Source organism: Rhinatrema bivittatum, chromosome 4 (genome assembly GCF_901001135.1).
Source record: "Rhinatrema bivittatum chromosome 4, aRhiBiv1.1, whole genome shotgun sequence".
Taxonomy (NCBI): Eukaryota; Metazoa; Chordata; class Amphibia; order Gymnophiona; family Rhinatrematidae; genus Rhinatrema; species Rhinatrema bivittatum.
The window spans coordinates 171694883-171718335 of record NC_042618.1 but is presented as its reverse complement, the minus strand read 5'-3'; the positions used below and the strand labels follow the sequence as shown (position 1 = coordinate 171718335).

The 23453-nt window shown below is 42.5% G+C and overlaps 1 protein-coding gene across 1 annotated transcript in view; it reads right to left on the bottom strand.

Annotated features, from left to right (window-relative positions):
- Positions 1-23453, bottom strand: part of BAHCC1 (BAH domain and coiled-coil containing 1) — a 216488-nt gene that overhangs the window by 84687 nt on the left and 108348 nt on the right. Inside the window, exons 8-10 of the mRNA XM_029599222.1 lie at positions 22256-22414; positions 20824-21017; positions 17680-18052 (exon numbers count right to left, since the gene is read on the bottom strand). Of these exons, the coding sequence (XP_029455082.1) occupies positions 17680-18052; positions 20824-21017; positions 22256-22414 (726 nt within the window). The remainder of the gene's footprint in view (positions 1-17679; positions 18053-20823; positions 21018-22255; positions 22415-23453) is intronic.

The following is a 23453-nucleotide window of genomic DNA, read 5'->3' as shown; positions in this document are numbered from 1 at the left end:
CAATAGGTCTGACCTAGCATGGCATGTACTAAGTTTATACTAAACATATACTAAACATATGTATATGTTTAGTATATGTTTATAAACTTAGTATATGTTTATACTAAACATATACTAAGTTTATAAGTGCACACATACGCCTCCGTAACATTGCTTATGCATATTTAATCTTTGCTTATGCACATTTATTTTCAACATGGATAAGTAACTTCCATGTCGTTCAACAATGTTGTATCCCTGCTCGTTGACTCTCTCTCCTGTACTTTATATGTTATCCAGTTTGTATATTATCCAATTATTTCCCATTTAGCCCTCCATCCTCGTTCATTGTAATTTCCTTTCTCAGTTACTTGTGAACCGACATGATGTGGCCCACGAATGCCGGTATATAAAAAGCGTTAAATAAATAAATAAATAAATAAATAAATAAATAAATAGGTCCATTGAGCCCAGCATTCTGTCTTTGACAGTGAGCAGGCCGAGTTGCTTGGAGGTACCTGATAAATCCCAATATGAAAGTCTGTTTCATGTTCTCTCCCTAAGAATTAGGTGCAGAACCCAAAGTCTATCTGGCTAATAAATTATTTATGGACCGGTCCTCCAGAAACTTATCCAAACCTTTGTTAAATTCAGTTCTACTACTAGCTTTAACCACATTTTCTGGCAACATGTACCATAGCGTAATTATGCACTGACTGAAAAAATACATTCTTAATTTGTTTTAAATCTTCTACCTGTTAGTTTGTCCCATAATCCTAGTGCTATGTGATAGTGCAAGTAACTGTTCTCCATTATCCTGTTCCATACCGCATATCATTTTATAAACTTCTATCATGTCCTCTCTAAGTCATCTCTTCTTCAAGCTAAACAGCCCTAACCTGTGAAACTTCTCATCATAAGAAAGTTGATCCATCCCCATAATAATTTCTGTTGCCCTTCTCTGCACTTTCTCCCAGTTCCGATATATCTTTTTTTGAGGTGCAGCAATCAGAACTTCACACAGTACTGATGGTGGCCACACCATGGATAGATACTGAGGCATTATTTTATTACCACTTTTGTTTTCTATTGCTTTCAGAATAATGCCTAACATTCTATTTATTTCATTGGCTGCGGCAGCACACTAAGCTAAAAGTTTCTTGGCGGTAACTTCTAATATGGAACCCAGCATTGCGTACCTATAGTTGGTATTATTTTTCCCTATGTGTATCTCTTTGCACTTCTCCATATTAAATTTTATCTGCCATTTAGATGCCCAATTTCCCAGTCTTGTAATATCCTCTGGCAATTCCTCAAAATCATCTTGTGTTTTAACTACTTTGAATACATTTGTGTCACCTTCAAGTCTGATCATCTTGTTCATTGCTCCTTTTTCTAGATTATTAATGAATATTTTAAACAACTTTTGTCCAATTACAGATCCCACTCCACTATTCACTTCTCTACATTGGGAAAACTAGTCTTACTGTTTGTTTCCTATCTTTTAACCAGTTATCAACCAACAGTAGGATATCACCTCCTATCCCATGATTTTTTAATTTTCTGAGAAGACTCTCATGAGGAACTTTGTCAAATACCTTTTGAAAAGCTAGGTATACTATATTCATTCCGAGCCCCCGAGGGCCAGAAATAGGACAGGTTTTCAGGATATCCCTAATGAATATGCATGAGATAGATTTGTATACAACTGAGGCAGTCTGCATGTAAATCCATCTCATTTACATTCATTAGGGACATCCTGAATACCTGACCTGTTTATGGCCTTCGAGAGCTGGGCATGAATACCACTGCTATATCAACCAGCACACCCTTGTCCAAACTGCATACTGGAATCCTTAAGGATAGAAATTCCAAAGGTAAAAGGGAAGAGTATAGTAGTGGGGATATATTACTGCCCACCTGGTCAGAATGAGGAAACAGACTGTAAAATGCTAACAGAGTTTAGTCTGGGAACAACATGATAATAATGGGAGACTTCAATTACTTGAGTATTGATTGGGTAAATGCCACATCAGGACCTGCAAGGGAGGTAAAGTTCCTAGATGCCATCAATGACTGCTTCATGCAGCAGCTGGTCATAGAACTAAGAGAGGGAGCTATATTTAATCTAGTTCTGAGTGGAACGCAGGACCTGGTGCAAGAAATAAAGGTGGTGGATCCACTTGGCAACAATGATCATAATGTAATAAAATTTGACATAATCACTGGAGGGCAAATATAAAGGAAAACTACTGCAGTAGTATTTAACTATAAAAAGAGAGAGACTATGATAAAATGAGGAAATTTGTTAGAAAATAACTGAAAAGAGCAATCTATAAAGCTTGCTATTGGATAGGGATTCATCTGATAGGGTGGAGATTCTTTGGGGAGAGGTGGTCTTCGGGGGGTGGGATGTATGCCAGCCGGCTCTTCTCTTTCAGGAAGCCCCGCTTCTGGTGACTGGACAGGCCCATCCCAGCGCAATGTGCGGCAGGAGAGTGTGCCTCCCCAGGCTGCATCTAATAGCGGCATTGCGGCATCTGATCCTTCGGTTGCTGCCCAGGATCAGCGGATGACTGAGTTGGCAGACAAGAGTGTGGTGGAAATGGGAGACAGGGGGAAGAAGAGAATGCACCATTTGTCCTCTTTTTCTTCTTAATCATCTTCTTCTTCTTGCTCTTCCTTTTCATCAGTGGAGTTGGTGGGTCATGATAATGGAGGTTGTTTGATAGGTCCCAAATAAGACATGGGACATCCCACCTTAGTTGCCCTAACAGAATTGTGGGAGGGGGGTCTCAAAGGTCTTAGAAAGAAGATAAAGAAGCGGACTTACATTGATATTAGGTTATTGGAAGGAAGGAGAAAATGTAGGAGGTGGGGCAAAAAGAAGCGCAAGGGTGATAAGGAGAGGAGTAAGGGCCAGCAGGTTCCTAGGAACATATTGAATTGGGTAGGATGTTTCCTTCGATTGGCTAGTGTAGTTGAGCATTATGATCCTATGCAATATAGTTCTTTTCTTGCGTATGGTGATAGTATTACTGGTGCAAATAAAGATTATGAGGGCTAAGCTTGGTTAAAGCTTGATGAGAAATTCAGGGACAAGATGGAGGAGAACAAATTTATGTCTTGGGGTACTCAAGACAGAAATCTTTAGGTGACACAAATGACTAATAAAGGTCAGGTGTTGGGTATTAGGGGCAGGGTTCCAGGTTTCTTGGCGACTTCCTTTTGAGTTCAGCCAGATGTAGGAGCGGCTGTTAGATGTGGTAGTCAATGCGGAGGAAAGGGAGGAAGTCTTAATCTGTGTTGGAGATTCAATAAGTCCTCGTGCTTGTTCCCTGAATATAAATTTCGACACACCTGCTCTTTCTGTGGAGGTGGGGGGTCATCCAGCAAAAAAATGTACCAAGTGTACCATGGATGGCAGCAGTAAGGGAGGTAAACAGAGATATTCTATGGTGTATTGCCCCTTCTCCGGATGATGTTGTTGTTATGAATCGCTGGTTGGAGGCTTATAAGGATGATTCTGTGGCTAAGTTTTTAAGGGATGGTTTCTCTATTGGTTTCCAGATTCCATATATTGGGCCAGGGTTCCGGAGGTGGGAGCATAATTCCAGATAGGTGTCGTATTTAAAGAAGGGAGCTTGGGATAAGCTGTTTTCTGAATTGGAAATGGGTAGGATAATTGGTCCATTTTCCACTGCTCCTTTCCCAAGAATGCATTTGTCTCCTTTGGCAGTAATTCCAATCCTGAACATTTCCTCCCCTCCCGGTTCTTCTGTGAATAATTTTGTCCCTGAACATTTTTGTTCGGTGTGCTACTCCTCTTTCGATGATGCGTATCTATAGTGCGCAGCACCGGTCAAGGTGCCTTAATGGCCAAGGCTGACATAGAATCTGCTTTAAAATTGCTTCCTCTTCATCCTGAGAGTTTTCCTTTAATGGGCTTCTCTTTTTGCAATCAATATTTTCTTGATAGGCGTATGCCGATGGGTTGCTTGATCTCTTATGTCTTCTTTGAGTTCAGTTCCATTCTGCATTGGATTGTGATGACTGAGAAACACTGTGATAGTATGGTCTACTATTTGGATGATTTTCTATTTGTGGGCCCTGATCATCATGAGAGATGTGTGCATTTGCTAGGCATCTTTTTGGATATAATGCATCGTTTTGGCATCTCGATTGCTGAAGACAAAACAGAGGGTCCTGTGTTTAGATGGACTTTTTTGGGAATAGAATTGGATTCTGTAGATATGGTAGCCAGATTGCAGGTGGAGAAGGTTGTTGCTTTGGAATCACTGGGTGTCAGGTGCGTGCCTCTAAAAAAGTGATTTTCAAACAGATACAATCCCTGATTGGCTCTTTGAACTTTGCCTGTCAGGTTATTCCCATGGGGAGGGCTTTTATACGGCAATTGTCGGCGGCCATAATGAGGATCAGAAGTAGGCATCATTTTATTAGGGTAACTAAATGGATTCGTGAGGAACTAGCAATGTAGGAATCCTTTTTAGGACCATTTAATGGGATTAGAGTGCTCTAGGAAGAGGTGGTTTCTCATCAGGATTTGGAACTGTATTTGGATGCTGCTGGTGCTTCTGGTTTTGGAGTATTTTGGAACGGTTCCTGGTGCACAGAATGTTTGCCTGTGGATTGGGTTGAGAGGGGTCTTTCTAGAAATATTACTTTTCTGGAGCTCTTTCCCTTAGTAGTGGTGTTAGCGTGTGGGGAGATGTTGCATTCGTGCCTGTTCTCGCCCTCGCTCCACCCTCTACCCTGGTGGCGACTCCCTTCGGGTCTGACGGATAGATGCTGTCGCGGCTTCTCCTCGCCGCTTCTCCCCGGAATCCCTGGGCTGGCCTGAAGCCGCGGATCCACCGTGTTCCTGATGACATAAGGGCACGCGCACGCGCTCCAGAGTTTGTACCGGCAAGGGCGCGAACCTCGGGGGTGTTCCCCCGTAGTGACGTCATCTGCTTCCAACTTAAAAGGTCTTTGCTTGCAACTACAAATCGAGTTAGCAAGGGGAGAATTCTTCTCTCTGCTGCTCTGCCTCCACAAACTTACCTAGGGGTACCCGCTCCTCAGGGGCCCCGCTCTCTCTTCTTGATTTCATATTGCTAAGACGGGATCCAGTACTCGCTCCTCGAGGGCCTACGTCCCTGAATGCTCAGAAGACTCCTTACTGCCTGGAAGCGATCACAGACATGAACACTGTGAGTTCTATTACAGATAGGAACCGGTACTCGCTTCACGAGGGCCTATGTTCCTAATCTCTGAAGACTCTCTTCTAAGACGTTATCGCTGGTATGGAGATCGTGAGTTATTATTGCAAACTGCAGATAGGAACTGGTACTCACTCCACGAGGGCTCATGTTCCTAAAACCCTTCACCGACTCTCTTCTATCTCAGAAGCTATCACATACCTATATCTGGTGCATTGCTATTTCATATTGCAGATAGGAACCGGTACTCGCTCCACGAGGGCCCATGTTCCTAAAACCCTCCAAAGACTCTCTTCTATTCCAGAAGCCATCTCATACACAGATATTGTGAGTTCTTATTCCAGACTGCATATAGGAACCAGTACTCGCCTACGGCTCCTGTTCCTGAATATACTGAAGGCTCTCTGTTGCATAGAAGCCATTACAGATATCTACAATTGTGAGTGTATCATCTACTACTGGTTATGTATCCAGCATACCCTGTCTACTCACTACCTATAGTCTCTTTCTACAGTTCAGCAACCCAGAAATCGCAATTCCAGTATCTGAGGGACTTCAGCCCTGCCGTGCACATCAGCTCACTACTGCCACCTCTGGTGGTTCTACTTCCTGTCTAATAAAGAACTATCTGTGTTTGTCTCCATACTCCAGCTTAGCCGGTGGTCCCTCTCACGATATCCTCCTGGGGGCGCTGTCATCTGCCATCGGCCCAAGGATTCACCAATTTACATTAAAGTGTTCATTCCTTACACTACTAGAGCGGTATCATAACAGACTGCCACTCTGTGGGGAACCAACCCACAACAGATCACTAACTCCATCTACGGAGTACAATGGACTGCTGACGACTCTCCTCGGGGGAGCAGATTCCATAACAGATTGCTACTCCTCCTCTTTGGAGGAACAGATCTACATCAGGTTGCTAACTCCTCTCCTTTGGAGGAGCTGATTACTAACAGTCTGCTAACTCCTCCCCTCTGGGGAAGCAGATCCATAACAGATTGCTACTCCTCCCCTCGGGAGGAGCTAATCGATAACAGATTGCTAGCTCCTCCCCTCTGGGGGAGTAGATCCAGAACAGGAGAACAATTGCAAAACAAGAAGATTGTTTTTTGGTGTGATAATCAAAGGGTGGTGAAAGTGATTAATAGGCGATTGGCTAGATGTGCTTTGGTGTCTACCCTGTTGCAGGAGTTTGTTCTGTTGTGTTTGTAGTGGAACATTACAAGAATAGCACAACATGTACCTGGAAATTAAAACTTACTGCATGATATGCTTTCTCATTTCAAGTGGGTAGCATTCCGAAGATTGGCTCCAGAGACCGACGCCCAGTGCCAAGTTTTCTATGGAGAATTGGGATGACAAGGCCTTTACTATGATACGTGCTTCTGTTTCACCATTTACTTGGTCTTCTTATATTAAGGGTTTTGGTGCTGTGCCTCAGTATTTGAGGCAACTTGGGTTGCAAGGGGGTCCAGTGGTCAATGGGGACATGGTACAGTATATTTTGAATGCAAAGAGTTTGGAGTATTCCCTGGCCATTGTGAGTTCCTGAGTTGCGGGATTTTCTTTTATGCAGAAGATAATGGGTTTTGGGAACCTGGTGATGTGTTTTACTATCCATCCCATTTGGGAGGCTGGGAAAGGATGGCAGGTAAGGTTTGGGATAGGAGGAGGCTTTTACTTTTTCAGCATTTGTTGGGCTTGGTTGGTTCCTTGCCTGATATGTGCTAGTCCATATTTGAGATGCTATTATTCTGCATGGCTTTTGTGTTAGGCTTTTTTGGGGCACTGCTGGTGGGGGAGTTGGTGGCTTCTTCAGCTAAGGCCCATGGAGTGTCGGATCTCTTGTTGGATGATGCGAGTGAGGCAGAAGAATGTGTTACATTGTGTATTCAAAGATCCAAGATGGATCAATTTGGCAGGGGACAGGCTGTGGTCATACATGGCATTAGTGGAGGACCGGTATGCCCAGTGGAGGCTATCGTGCGGTATACTGGGTGCCAGCCCATGGTGAGGGGTCATTTCCTGGTACATGGGGATTGCTTCCCATTGACAAGGTATCAGTTTGCAACTGTGCTGAAGAGGGCTATTGTGTGGCAGGTTGGAATCCCAGGGATTATGGGACATATTTTTAATATTGGGGCTGCTTCTAGTGTAGTTCAGGTGGAGTTTTCTGGGAAGGTCATAAGGCATATTGGAAGGTGGTGTTCCTGTGCCTTTTTGACTTGCATGCATCCTGAAGGAGGAACCCTTGGGTTTCCATAAGTTTGTTTCCTATTTATTTTTGCTTTCTTTCAGATTGCAGGGAGGGGTTGGTCACGAAAGGGCATGCCTGGGTGGTGGGCCGATCTTTCATATACTGGGCTTATCAGCAGGCTTTGACTCGTCCTTATGAAGAACATTTGGGGATGTCTGATGCTGCCTGGAGAATTTGTTGGTTCGGTATTCGTGGAATGCGGTGGAATCAGCTAATAGGGATTGTGCTGGAGGAGTTGCAGACAGCTCGAGCACCTGAGGTTTTGGTGATTCATTTAGGTGGCAATGATTTGGGGTGTTGGTCATGTAAGCAGTTTATTACGGTTGTCAGAAAGGATTTTTTCTCTGCTAATGAATGTTATGCCTAACTGTTTTAGTATAGTCTGGCATTATTGGTAGACTTAAATATGCTGACCAGCCTTTGTGGAGGCGTGGTGTTACTAAGGTCAATGCACAAATTGGCAAATGGTTAAGTTACCAGAGTGGTTTCTAGCTTTGTCATGATTGGATAGCTTATGGTTGCCTGGGTCTTTATAGGTCAGATGGTATCCATTTGTCAGATATGGGGCCTTGATCTTTTCAATAATTCTTTACAGGAGGTGCTTGAGAAAGTAATTTCTTAGAGTTGATTGGGCCGTCGTTGGGGGAACAAATGTGATCCTATGAATCACATTGTTTATGGTGAGTAACCCGAGCCCGTATGGTCTGTAATGTAAATTTGTATTGATATTATGTGAATAAACATTTTGGGGGCTTGGGAGGGGATTTTAAAATCCCAGAATTGACATGGTGTGGCGGGGTTGCCGGCCATATCGGATATCTTTCCCAGCTGGGTTGTGGCTGGGAAGAACTGAGGAGGCATAGGACTGCCGATAGGGGGTGTTGGGGATTGGATGCACAGCTTTGGAATCTGGGTAAGGTTGAAGGTGGTATTACTGGTTGGCTTGTGGTGGGGATAGGATATAGCAGAAGTTGCATTAAAATGTTATAATAACTTAAGAATTGGGCTCAGGTTCATTTGTAAATTTGTCAATAGATTGTGGCCTTATTTAACCCAAATATTCTATTGTTTATAACATTTGTAATGGGTGAGAGATAGAGGAGAGGGCCAGGGCATCCAACATTCCCATGTTATTAAGCAGACTAAAAGAAAATTTGAAAATAAGTTTGCCATAGAGGTAAAAACAAGTAATAAAAACTTTTTCAAGTATATTTGAAGCAAAAAGCCTGTGAGGGAGTCAGTTGGGCCACTGGATGACTGAAGGGCAAAAAGGGTGGTCAGGGAGGACAAGGAAATACCAGAAACACTAAATTAATTCTTTGCCTCTGTCTTTAATGAGGAGGATGTGGGGGCGGAGGGTCATTCCTACACCGGAAACATTTTTTGATGGTGATGACTCTGAGTGACTAGAAGGAATCACAGTGAAACTGAAGGATAAAATAACTCAGATTGACAGACTAAAGAATAACAACACACCGGGACTAGATGGTTTTCACCTCAGAGTTCTGAAGGAACTAAAAAAATGAAATTGCAGATCTCGTTCTTGTAATTTATAAGCTATCATTTAAAACAGCCATGGTACCAGAAGAGTAGAGGGTGGCCAATGTGATGCCAGTTTTTAAAAAGGGCTCAGGGTTGATCTGGGAAACTGTAGACCTGTGAGCCTGACACTAGTGCTGGGCAAAATGGTAAACCTATTCTTAAAACAAAATCACTGACCACATAAATAGACATGGTTTAATTGGGGAGAGTCAACATGGTTTTTGCAAGGTGAAGTCTTACCTTACCAATTTACTAGATTTTTTTGAGGGTGTAAATTAACATGTAGGTAAAGGTGAGTTGGTTGATATAGTATATTTGGATTTTCAGAAGGCATTTGGCAAACTCTCTTATGAGACTTTCTTAGGAAATTGGGAGATCATGAGATCAGAGGCAGTGTCCTATTGTGGACTGGGGACTGGATAAAAAATAGGAAACAGAGGGTAGGTCTAATTGTCAGTTTTCCAAATGGAGAAAGGTCATTGGTCGAGTGTCCTAGGGGTCTGTATTCGGACTTATGCTATTTAGCATATTCAAAAGTGATCTAGAGAAAGGAATGATGAATAAGGTGGCCAACTTTGCAGATGACACAAAATTATTCTGAGTTGTTAAAACTGCAGCGGATTGTGAAGAACTGCTGAAGGATCTTGTGAAATAGGAGACTGGGCTTTTAAATGGCAGATGAAATTTAATGTAGGCATGTACAAAGTAATGCACTTAGGGAAAAATAATCTCAGCTATAGGTACTCAATGCTGGGTTCCATGTTAGGAGTCACCACCCAGGAAAAGGACCTCTGAGTCCTTGTGGACAATACTTTGAAATCTTTGGCTCAGTGTGCAGTGGCGATCAAAAAGGCAAATAGAATGTTAGGAATTATTTGAAAAAAGGAATAGAGAACAAAAATGAGAATAACATAATGCCTTTGTATAGATCCATGGTGCGACTGCACCTCGAGTATAGTGTGCAGTTCTGGTCACCCCATCTCTATAGAAAAGGTATAGAGAAGGAAGACAAAAAAAATGATAAAGAGGATGAAAAAATTCCCTTATGGAGAAAGGATAAACAGATTAAGACTCTTTAGCTTGGAAAAGAGATGACTGAAAGGGATATGATTGAAATTTATAAAATCATAAGTAGGATGCAATGGAACTGTTATTTACCCTTTCAAACAACACTAGGACTAAGGGACGCTTCAAGAAACTAATAATTGTCACATTTAAAACAAATTGTAGGAAGTATTTTTTCCACTCAGCGCACAATCAAGCTATGGAATCTGTTGCAGGACGACATGATGAAAGCAACTCACATAATGGGGTTCAAAAGAGAATTGGACAAGTTCCTGAAGGAAAAGTCTATAAACAGTTATTAGTCAGATAGACTCGGGAAATTCAGTATGTATCCCTAGGAGTGAGATACAAAAAATAGATCAGCTATTGGGGATTTGTCAGGTATTTGTGACTCGGACTGGCAACTGTTAGAGACAGAATGCTGGGCTCAATGGACCTTGATCTGATCTAGCATGGCACTTCTTGTGTTCTTCTATTTATTAACACCATCATAGATTTCTAATAGACTGATAAAGCTTGATTTCCCTTTGCTAAATCCATGTTGGCTTTTTCCCATTAAGCCATGCCTATCCAATTGTCTAGTAATTTTGTTTTTAACTAAAGTTTCTAGCATTTTGCCCAGCATTGATGTCAGGCTTACTAGTCTGTAATTTCCTAGATCATTTCTGGAGCCCTTTTTAAAAACATGTGTTCCATTGGCTACCCTCCAGTTTTCAGATACAGTGGTAGATTTTAATGACATGTTATAGATTAACAGAAGCAGATTTGCAATTTTATATCCGAGTTCTGAAAGAGGTGAATTCCATCAGGTCCTGGTGATTTGTTGCTATTTGGCTTGTCAATTTGCATCCTCCAGGTTAACATTGATTTGCTTCAGTTCCTTAGTCTCATTACCTTCAAAGAATGGATTCCAACATCTTCCTCAATAAAGACCAAAGCAAAGAATTAATTTAGCTTCTTTGTGATGACTTTGTCTTCTCTGAGATCCCCTGCTTCCTCCTAGTTTTCTAGAGTCCAATTGACTCCCCTCTCAGGCTTCTTGCTTTTCATGCACTTGAAAATGTTTTTATTTTTAGTTTTTGCCTCTGAGGCAAGCTTCTTCTCAAAATCCTTTTTGCTACTTGCTTTCCAATTTTTTAAAAGATGCATTTTGGGGATTTAATAGCTTCTTTCACAGTATAATTTACCCATACTAGCATTGTTTTGTCTTCCCTCGGCCTGTTTAATTTGTGAAAAACATTTTGGGAGGTAACCTCCAAAATGATTTTAGCACATAAACCCTATTTTATGTGTGTAAATTGCCTTAAAAAAAAAAACCCAACTAGGCCGAGGAGTCATGCAGGGAACAGTATGCATGAAACACAATTTTGTATGCACTTTTCTCTGCATTCATAATAGGCATTTCGGGGGATGGAGAGGAGACGGGTGGTTTGGGCTGGGAAAGCATTTTCACGATTTGTACGCATACATTTGATTTCAAAAGTATGCATGTAAATATATATGTAGAAAGTTCCATCTTCTCCAGAGCAGGTATAACTTCCTGTGCATTTCTCCAAGCGCATATCAGCATAACCAGTACAGCTTTAAGTACTTTAGACCCACAGACTTTAGCCCTTTGCAGACTGCTGAAAATTACCCTTCCTGTGTGTAAATCAAACATTGAGAAATTTTAATTTGAGGTCTTTGGGTGACTCTAGATCATGAAGATCAGCTGTGATCATCCTGGTTTTGCAATACCTGTCACACTGCATTCTGGGAATTATAGTCAGTGCTTTTCTCTGGAGAGTACAAGAGAGCATGAGGAACCTAGCTAAGTACTGCTGGACACTGAGACAGATAGAAGGATGGCTATGTAGAAAAGAGCAACAAATCTTTGTGCTGAATATATTACAAAGGGAAGAGAACAGGAGACCACTATGGTTTAGCAAGTAGAAAAATAAGTGGAGTGGAGTAGCCTAGTGGTTAGAACAGTGGGCTAAGAACCAGAAGACCAGGGTTCAATTCCTGCTGTCACTTCTTGTGACCTTGGGCAAGTCACTTTACCCTCCATTGCCTCCGGTACAAACAGATTATAAACCCTCTGGGGATAGGGAAGTGGAATATAAATCTAAATAAATAAATACAGAACCTGCAGACACAGGAGGAGGACAGGCAAAATTAACAGAAAAAAAACCAAAGGCCCCAGTGGAGGAATATATATATAACCCATCCAGTAAAGACAGGGGATAAAACTTTCTTTAGAAATATAGATGAAGGGCTTGCTCAGTGGTGCCATGATTCCAAGTTTAGGTCTTCCATTTCTGGGTTGAGCAGGCAGGGTGTGGGGGGATGCTGCAGAGGGAGTGATCACTGGCCCTGGCAGGGAAGAGTGTCATAGTGATTGTGCAATGACAACTTCTAGTGGCTGGATTTTGGGGCTCATGATTGCAGGGTTCTAGAAGGAGATCTGGTCCATGGCCCCTGAAATGTCACTGCAATGACTGGATTAAAGTAAGTAGGGAGGGGGATATAAATTAGGGGAAAACCTCCCAGGTAGTTGTGAATGAGCATCATGACACCACAGCCCAACAGAGACTGGTTCCATTTGAGCTGGAAGGATAAAGGAGTAGGAGGAAACTGGGAATCAAAAGAAATGGAGAGGATGGGATTATGGAAAAAATGAATCAGAAGAAAGCAGAAATATTCAGAAAGTAGAGATATTCAACAAAAACTTGTGCTTGGGATTTATACTAGAAAGAAAGGGTGATTGACAGTGGGGTGAAATCCATTTGCTAAGGAGATAATATTCAATGTAGTGGCACTATTTTGGAAACCCAGCTAAAATGTATTCTATGCATCATAAACATTTTAAGGAAGACCAAACGACTGCCAGCATGGTTTAATGGTGAGATAAAGGAGGCAATTAAAGTTAAAAGGGCACTGCTCAAAAAAATGGAAAGCAGAAACAAATGATGAAAATAGGCAAGAGCATAAGCACTGGCAAGTTAGATGTAAAACATTAGTGACAGGTCAAGAAAGAATTTGAGAAGCTTGTCAGTGAGGCACAAAGCAATAATAAAAAAGTTTTTCAAATACATTCAAAGCTAAAAGCCTATGAAGGAGTCATTTGGGCTTCTAGATGTCTGAGGAGCAAAAGGGGTGCTCAGAGAGGACAAGGAAATAGCAGAAAAACTGAATTAATTCTTTGCCTTGGTGATTACTGAAAAAGATGTTGGAAGCATACCTACATCTGAAACATTCTTCAATGGTAGAGATTCTGAGCAATTAAAACAAATACTTGTGATATTGGAGGATGTAACAGATCAGATTGACATACTAAAGAGTAACAAATTACCGGAACTGGATGGCATCCACCCCAGAGTTCCAAAAAGAACTAAAACATGAAACTACTAACTTGTTACTAGTAATCTGTAACCTATCATTTAAAACTGCCACAATTCCTGGCCAATGTGATGCTGATTTTTAAAAAAGGCTCCAGGAGTGATCCGGGAAACCATAGAGCGGTAAGCCTGATGAGGGTACCAGGCAAAATGGTCAAACCATTCTTAAAAATAAAATCACTAGCCACATGGATAGACATGGCTTAATAGGGAAGAGTGAACATGGTTTTGGCAAAAGGAATTCTTACCTTAGCAATCTTTTAGATGTTTTTAAGGTGTAAATAAACATGAGGCTAGAGGTGATCTGGTTGATAAGGTGTGCATAGATTTTCATACGGCATTTGACAAAGTCCCCCATAAGAGACTCCCCAGGAAATTAAAAAGTCATGGGAAAAGACTGGAAACTAAATGGTCAGTTTTCCACATGGAGAAAGGTTATTAATGGAGTACCACAGGGATCAGTACTGGGAACTGTGCTGTTTAATATATTCATCAGTAATCTGGAAAATGGAATGATAAACGAGATGATCAGATTTACAGATGACACAAAACTATTCAAAGTTGTTAAAACAGCAGCGGATTGTGAGCTACTGCAGAGGGACCTTATGTGACTAGGAGACTAGGAAAGTGAACGGAAAATGAAATTTAATGTGGAATAATGTAAAGTGATGCACATAGGGGAAAAATACAACTACAATTACACAATGCTGGATTCGGTACTAGGAGTCACCACCCAGAAAAAGGACCTTGGAGTCCTTGTGAACAATACCTTGAAATCCTCAGCTCAGTGTACAGTGGGTGGTCAAAAAAAAACAAATAGAATGTCAGGAATGATCTGAAAAGGAATGAAGAATAAAAGAGAAAATATCATATTGACTCTGTATTGATCCATGGCGCTTTGCGTATTGTGTGCAATTCTGTTCACCCCGGTCTGAATAAAGACATAGCGGAACTATAAAAGGTGCAGAGGAGGATGAGAAAAATGATCAAGGGCATGGAACATCTCTTCTATGATGAGAGGCTATACAGGTTAGATTTCTTCACCGTGGAAAAAGAGACAGTTGAAAGGGGACATGATAGAAGTTTATAAAATCATGAGTGGGGTAGAATGGGTAAATAAACGGTTATTTATCCTTTCAAAAAATGCTAAAACAAGGGGACACTCCATTAAACTAACAACAGATTTAAAACAAATCATAGAAAGTGCTTTTTCACTCAGCGCATAATCAAGCTGTGCAATGTTGTTAGAGTGCGTGGTCAGTGTGACTCGCACAGCAGGTTTGAACAAGGTCCCGGAGGAAAAGTCCATAACACATTAGCCGGGTAGACTTAAGAAAGCTACTGCTATCCCTAGGAGTGAGCATCAGGAAATAGATCTACCTTTTGTGATCTGTCAAGCCCTTGCAACCTAAATTGGTCACTGTGTGAGACAGGATACTGGGCTCGATGGACCTTGGTCTGAAACATCATGGCATTTCTTATGGTGCAACTGAAAGAAGAAAAGGCCACAGGACTGAATGGGGTACATCTCAGATGGAGTTAAAACAGGTACTGACTGTACCCTTCACAGATCTGTTCAATTTATTGTTTTACAGAGGAAGATCTTGCCAATGAAACCTGCTTAAATTATTTGGGGATTACCAGAGTAGTAGGGGGAGGGGGTTGCAATAACTGTGACCTATGTGAATTTCATAAGGCCTATGACATTACTCCAGACTGAAGACTAGCAAACCAGCTAGCCAGTCTAGGAATGTGAGTAGAAAATAGATTAAGCAACAGGACCGAGAAAGTGGTAGTCAATGGGGTCCACTCCAGTGGAGGGAAAGTGACCAGCAGGGTGCCACAAGAATTAGTACTAGTCCCAGTCCTCTTCAATGCCTTTATAAGTGACTTTGGAGAAGGATAAGATGGCAATGTGTGCCTGTCTGCAAATGATATGAACATTTGCAATACAGTAGATATGCCAGAGGTGGTAGATCATTTGAAAGACTTTGGAAACCATTGGAAAAATTGTCAAAGGTTTGGTGACTGTTTTTTAATCAAGAAAAAGCAAAGAAAAATCAGATATGTGGGGTGCAGACATTCAAGGGACCTTGGGAAAAGACCTGGCAGTCACCAGTAGCAAAGTGTGTATGTGTGTGTGTGTGTGTGTGTGTGTGCGTGTGCGTGGTGCAGGGGAGATATCCTCTCTGTTGATCAGTGTGACAAAGCAATGGGGAATGTTTAATAATATACTTGGGTGCATAAAGACAGGTATCACTAGGAGGCAAGAGAAAGTAATGTTAACTCTGTATAGGTATCTGTGAGCCCCCTCCTCCCCCCAAACTGAGTACCATCTCTAGTTGTAGAGGCCACATCTACAAAAAGACATTGAAAAGTTGGCATTTCCAAGGAGGGCCACCAAAATGATGCATGGCTGGCACTATAAGCCATACACAGAGAGAGTTCAGGAGCTAAAAATGTCCTCTCTAGAACAGAGAAGGGAACGGGGAGATATGATACAAGCCTTCAAATGTCTAGCAAGCTTCAATAAGGTATTAGATAGAGCTGAGTACTGCCCAGGATACTGCAATCAGGTGCCTTACTCATGCCTGCTAGAAATGTGAATGGTTCTATCTTATCCGTCCTGTCTCTCTTCTAAAGAGTACATCTTTAGTCCCTTCCAGCAGAGCTGGTAAGAGAACAAACAGTGACAGAGTTCAAGCTTCTATGGGACAAACCTATGGGACCTTATAGGAGAGAGGAGAAGAGGAGGAAGACAAGAGATCCTGTAGAACCTGCAGCAGCACAGTAGACAGGTACAAATGGGCAGACTGGGGGGAGTAAGTGATCCTAATCGGCCAACATCTTCTCTGTTTCTGCATACAGTTAGTTGGAAAGATTAGAAAGGTGCAGATGACATCTACTCGCTGAAGAAAGAGAATGCATGAAGGCCAGCATCATGTGCATATTTGAACCTTGCAGCCCAGCTCTGCCCTGAACCACTGCTCCTACTTTGATTTGATTACTCAACTGACACCAACTCAGCAAGGGGAAACAAATGTCCTCAGTCAATCTTTGAGTGTGCGCTGAAGGTGCCCTAAAACTGGCAGTATCCCCACTTCCTTGTCACTGGGTGATGGTTATTAATAGTATCCATCCACCTTCCTGACAATGGTGGCAGACAAATGGGTAGCCTTCCACCACTGTGCTGTTTTCCCAAGGACTGATGAAGGAGAAGAAGGAGCCATCTTGAGTCACAAGTCTGACCTTAGCTTCCTTCACACTAGAACTGTAGTAATGTGCTGGGTACTGTCCTTGGTACTGCAGTAGTCTGGGGCCAGCCACTGTCCTGGGTACTGTAGTAATGAAGGTCTGGGCACTGTCCTGGGTAGTACAGTCATATGGTGCCAAGTATCATCCTAGGCACTGTAATAATCTGGGGCCAAGCATGGTCTTTGGGAAGTTTTGTTCAGCAGTTTGGATGCAAGGCAGGAAAATCCTGGCATATAAAAGCAACCCCTCAGCATTACTGCCATGACCCCTACTCTAGTCCAGTAGTTCTCAACCCCGTCCTCAGGACACACCCAGATAGTCTGTTTTTCAGGATATCCACAATGAATATGCACACAATGGAGGCAATGCATGTAGATCTGTCTCGTGCATATTCATTGTGCATAGTCTGAAAACCTGACTGGCTGAAGGCTGGGGATGGAGGGAGGAGGCCCGAGAACTGAGTTGAGAACCACTGCTCTAACCAATGACAAATATGCTCAAGTTTGAGGAAAAGCCACCATAAAAGTGATAGCAGGTCAACGCACCGGCTGGGTTACTTCTGAACCATAGCAAAGACAACAGAAGCTTTTGTCACCTTGCAGGAAAGACCCTCTTTTTTCATTAAAGGACTCACAAGCATATTGGAACATTCTCTTGTTTAAAGAACACCAGTGAGAAACATCTCTTATTAAAATAAGAAACTTGTAGGTTGAAAGCAATATACAGAATAAATCTGGAACATTAAGGAAGTGCAAAAAAAAAAAAAAGTCTCCAAGGCATCTAATGTGATAAATGAAGCTTACAGCATGCAGATATGTTTTTAATTTAAAAAACAATCCATTATCTTCATGCAATTAATTTAAATGGATGAGTCTGGTACCTCCTCCCACAGACCCACAGATTCAGACTCCTGCCTTGCAAGCTCGCAGCCCAGTGCATGGCATAGCAGAGTTCAGCTCTGCATTTCATGTCATACCTGGTTCAAGTGACTTGGGGTAGTCCTGTGGTGGTTGACCCTCCACCCTCTTCTCTTCTGCTTCTTTCCCTTTGGAATTCTGGGTGGGAACAGGGCTGGCCGCTGGAGATCTGGGAACCACTGCGGAGTTGGTGGCCGGACAGATGGGTAAAGTGCATGGAGCTGTAGGACACAGCATAGGGCATTTGGATGGATTCCTCAGGGTGGGGGAGTGGCAACAAGGTGAAAGTTTGGTGGGACAAGAGGCAGGTGGTAACAATGTTGGTGAAGATAGGCTCTTCGTAGAGTTTAAGGCAAGTGCTTTGTGAGATGACTTGAGGGGCTTATCGGGGATGGAGTCTTCCTGATCCCCGTGAAGGTCCTCAGGCTTCCGCTGGGGAGAAGGACAGAACTCATGAACTTTCTACTTGAATACATAGATATATAAATATGCATGCACACAAACAGGAAGCCATGTGTATGCCACAAATACAGAGCTGTATACACTATGTGTACACGCATATACACATATATAGGCTCAGGTGAACACATATGTTTACACACCCAGACACAGATATGCACACATGTGTACATACAGTCACACAGACTGCCATGTGTACACATGCATATACATCACACACACCCACAGTCAGACAAAAACATGCATAGACACAGCAGTTCTAACTCACATACAAATACATATACATACACCCAAACATCCACACATGAAGCTGGGCTTAAGTGTGAATATACTCACACCACTGCTCTCGTATTAATATGCACACAGAAGCATAGACAGGTATACTTTGTTGCACACACAAAACCAAAGACCCTTTTTTAAAAGAGAGATATTGAGAAACATTTTTACACATGTAAACACAAGTTAAAACCCTTTTCTCTCTAAAGTAGCACATTCTGAGACATTTAGCTATTAATTACTTAAAGAATTAAAGATTCCAAACCTCCATAATGAAAGGCTTTAGGCTTTTGCACCATCAGATCACTGAAATTGCCACATTGCAGACTTCAGGTGGATTAACTGCTCATTTGGGACAGACTAACCCTAAGGCCACTGTTTCAGTGCATTCTTCAGATTGTGAACTTTCCTCTACCAGCGGCACATCTGAGGTATTTCTTGGCGAATCTGCCTGTACAGGCCAACGTTCAAAGCCTTTTGGGTTCACTGCAGGCTAACATTAGTCACCCAGAAGAAAAGGAAGAGCCTGCAGCAGAATCTGCTGGGGTTGGCAACTGGCTCCCTTTATTCCTGACAGATGGATCCAGTCCTGCTTCCACTCCATGGCATGCGCAGACATGTGCAGGCCCTGATTTTGTTAGGGAGCTCAGAACTGCAAGTCCCTGCATGCAGTGTGGGTAAAACCAGGCCTGGGAAGAAATGGAGCTGGCAACCCTGCTTGCTGGAAGGACACAACATACTCTTTCTCACTCAGGTTTCTTCTTTTTTCTAACAGCTGTCCCCGTAGCCTCAAAAAAGTGTGATTAATGCAAAAATCTGATTTGTATGCTCCCTTTCTGAGGTGTACTGTACAAGCCCTGGGTCAATGCAACAGAATACCAGAGGCAGGGGCATGCGGGTCTTTGCTTTCAAGGCAGACACCAGCGCAAACAAATAATAGCATAGACCCAACTCTTCCCTTCCTTGCTCAGCATGGAAGAGTACTTCCTTCTGTATTACTATTGATCCTTCTGTATTACTATTGATCCAGGTCAAGCATGGTACAACCATACTATTTGTCAGCACAGAGGTGAGCTTTCATTGGAGGAATGGGGGCTGATATAAGCTGTAAGGAACAACCATCTTTATTATTTTCTTTTGTTTGGGATTTGTATGTGTTTGATTGTTTTACTGTTCTGCATTGTCATATGTCAAAGTTATGTTTTATGTTACTGGATTGCTACTTAGGTTTTTAGCCCTGTTCCGTCTTGAGCACTTGTTGGAAAGATGGGTAGGAAATTAGATTAAATAAATAAATAATGTGCGGTGCTCCCCAGTCATAAGATTAATTTAATAAGATCAGTTTCACAACTGGTTCAGTTAATTAAATATCCCAGCCCTGGGTAAAGCCTCTGGGTATTGCACAGAAAAAGCCGCTTGATCAAGGGAGGAAAATTTGTGCTGGGGTTTGTTTTGCTATGGGTGTGTCTCCTATCTCTGGAAACAGGCAGCAAAACGAGTCTGTCTGCTCCATCATTCCATAGGGCTGGTGAAGAACTATCGCCACCAGGCTCAAATAAAGAGCCCTCCTTTGGATATGTGCCTCTTTCTTTTGTCTGTTTCTGCAAGCAGAGAGAAATGAGGTAAGTTTTACCGTAAGTGTACAAAAAAAAAAAAAAAAAAGAAGCTTACATGGGAAAAATCAAAGACTATAAATATGAATCAATGAGTTAGTGCTGCTGATCTCCATTTCCTATATGCACTTGGGGCATGTATTCAGGTATCACTGAGAACAGCTACTACCAGTATAGCTAGGATATTGTGCTCAAGTAATGTTATCTGATGAGCATAAGCAGTTCTATTTATAAGGACTTTATTTTAAAGTCCTAGTGTGTTATAGCGAAAGCTTCTGTTTCTTGTTTTTTAATTGATAAAACACCAGTAAAACCCCCGATGCGAAAAAGAAAAATCAGTTAAACACTGAAAAACAATTTTCTCTGCCCCCCCCACCCCCCCCAAAGGGCCCAGCTGTCTTCCCACCATGCTTCTCCCCACAGCCCCTGCACTCACAAGCCTCCACTGAGGCCTCACCCTTGACCTGCCAGCTCTGTTGCCGCATCTTCTATGTAAGTTTGAGCCACGCGAGTGCCCGAGCTCCTGTGCCGTTACCCCTCTCCTGAGACTCAAACTCACAGAGCTGTCAACATCTGTTTTGCTTTGTTCTGACAGAGGAGACAAGGGAAAGAGGGCCACAGGAAAAAAAAAAAAAAAGGAGAGTCACACAGGAGTACGTGTTACAAAAATGATCTGTGTCAGCAGACTAGCACCTAATGTAATGCACACTACACAATGATTACTGGGGAAGGACAATGCCTAGGTTTATCATAACCAAGGTATGCCACAGAGAGGGGATCATTGCGCCAAGAGACCTGGGTAGCAGTCATTCAAGAATGAGAAGAGGAAACAACGAGCATCCCGAATCCTCTTACCTGCAGCTGTGACTGCCGTTGAAGCTCCAGGGCCTGGGCTGCTCTCTGCTGCTGCTGCAGGGCATAGAGTTCCTGTTGCCGGAGAAACTGGGAGCGGGAGTACACAGGGAGCTGACCCGGGTGCTGGATGTGGGAGGTGGGCCCTCGGCTGGGGTACATGGGTGGCCACAGTGAAGCCTGGTCCATAACGTCAGCTGCAGCAAGAGCCAGCAATAAAAGGTTAGCCAAGCGCCACTGGTGATGGATAGGGTGTGCTGTGCACAAGTGTTCCCCAAACCCCAGAATGCAAAGCTCAGAATTGTTATTAAACTGCACTTAAGCAATTACAGTGTCACTGAGGACCACCTACAGAGATGGAAATCTTGGCCTGCATCACTAACAATATTTGCCTCTCCTTCAGGTTTCTCATCACAGATCTCATCATGTTTTTCTCTTCCAGGACATAAATCAGAACTTCAAGAGATTCCCTTCCAAAAACAGATCCAGGCCTAAGGTTCTAAGCATGTCAGAGAATCCATTCAGATATTTCACTTTAGACACGTTGTCTTCCTAATGGACTTTCAGTTTTGAGGCTGTGCTTCAGAAATCTCCGCTCTGCACCTTGAGCCAATAAAATATTCCAAACTAGCTACACACTCAGAGTCTGGACCTCCTTAATAACTCACAACTTTCTTTCCTTACTGTAAACAATACCTTTTAGCCTGCCTTATTAAGAATGTCTTCATGGCCTGTTTCCTTTGGAAAACGGGGAGGTAAGCCAGGCCACTTATGCAAAGAGGAATCACGGTGACAGAACTTCTGTCAGGAGAGCTGGACCAGTTTTCCTAAATATCTCCTGACTCCAAAGCAAGCTTTCTCCCTCTCTTTCTTATCTTGCAAAACCTTCCATCTAGGAGCCTCCACGCGTTGGCCTGCATCAGTCCAGCAATACAGAGCATAGCACAATGAGTTTTTGAGCTTCTTTATCCTACCCACATTCTAGTTCCAAATGGAATTTTTCCTTAGAGATCAGTGTTTATTTTAGTGTATGTCTGCGACCTTAGAAAATCCAGCTCTAAGTTTTAGCAGTAAAATAAAATGGAATTGTTTGATGCTGTCCATGGCCAATAGTCTTCTGGACTTATGCTCAGTGATCAGAATCCCAGAGAGTGCCTCACCTTGCAGAACTCTGCCAGCAGGTCCGGAGGGAAAGCTTTCTAACACACATCACTATTATTATTTATGTATTTAATTATAAGCATTTGATATTCCGCCTTTTCCTAAAAGGTAGGCCCAAGGTGGATTACGTAAGTCCAACGAGAGCTCACTTCCTCCATTGCTGCGGAATGGCACAGTAAAAGGGTTTCGTGTTGAGGCCACAAGGGGAGGAAATGTTATTCAACTTTACTGAAAAAAAAAAAAATGACAGAAAATAAACATAAGATGTCCTTACCAAGAGGGTGCGGAGCAGTGTGCGGTGAAGGCTCAGGAGGTAGTATAACCAGCTGGGCTGGAGGGTCCTGGGACAGAGGGAACACGGGTTGCATGGCACCAGGCATCGCTGTGGGGAAGCCAGGCGGTAGGTTTTGATGCAAAGCTGGATGGCTAATTCCTGTTACCACAATGAAAAAATATGTTGTAATATGGCAAAGTGGGAGAAAAAAGCCATTCACCAGATGGAGCTAAAGTGTTTTTATCACCATTGTCATGGTATTACTACTGTTACTGTTAGGACTTAGTTTGTCCAGAACGCCTCAATCGAATTCATGAATTAAGAGCAGTGGACAATCAAGAGCATCTGATAGGGAAAAAATTAATGAAAAAATGAGGGTCACAGATAAGAAAGAATAGAATGCAGTGGAGAAGAGGTGGGTTTTTACGCAGCCTGTGAAGAGCAGAAAAGACACAGCGGCCGGTGGCAACTTTATAGGCTAACAGATTTATTGAGGCACAAGCTTTCAAGGACAGGATTCCACTTTTTCCAGACGCATCACCTTTCTCAATAAATGTCTTATTTTTTTTTATATTTAGCTCACACCTTGTCATTGGTAGATCAAGTGAGTTACAATCAGATACTGTAGGTATTTCTCTCTACCCAGAGGGTTTACAATCTAACTATGTACCTGAGGCAATCGAGGGTGAAGTGACTCACCCCAGATCTCAAGAAGCATCACAAAAAAAGGTTTGAACCCTGGCTTTCCTGGTTCGCAGTCCGCTGCTCTAATTACTAGGATGCTCTTCCACCAGCCTCTGTGTCATTTTTGCTCCTTCAGACAAACATGGCTACCTCTTCTGCAAGATTTATCATCATGTGAAGAGTAGGATGGCGATGGGAGAATGAATGTGTGAGATGGAAAGTTACTCCAGGGAACAGGAGGGGATGCTAGCAAAAAAAAACAAACGATGAAAATAGGACAGGGAAGCATGGAACAGAGCTGGGGAGGGGAGGGCTGTAGAGGCAGGGGAGAAATTTAAGGTATGACATTCTGGAGAGATGAGAAGGGGAGGAGAATTTTATAATGCATGTCCTTAGAAAAGGGGAACCAGTGGAAGGAATGGAATGAAAGAAGAATATGGCTAACATTTAGAAAGACAAGTGGCTGAACCTAGAGAGAAGAATGAATGGCAGAGGATGGAGGACAGGAAGAAAA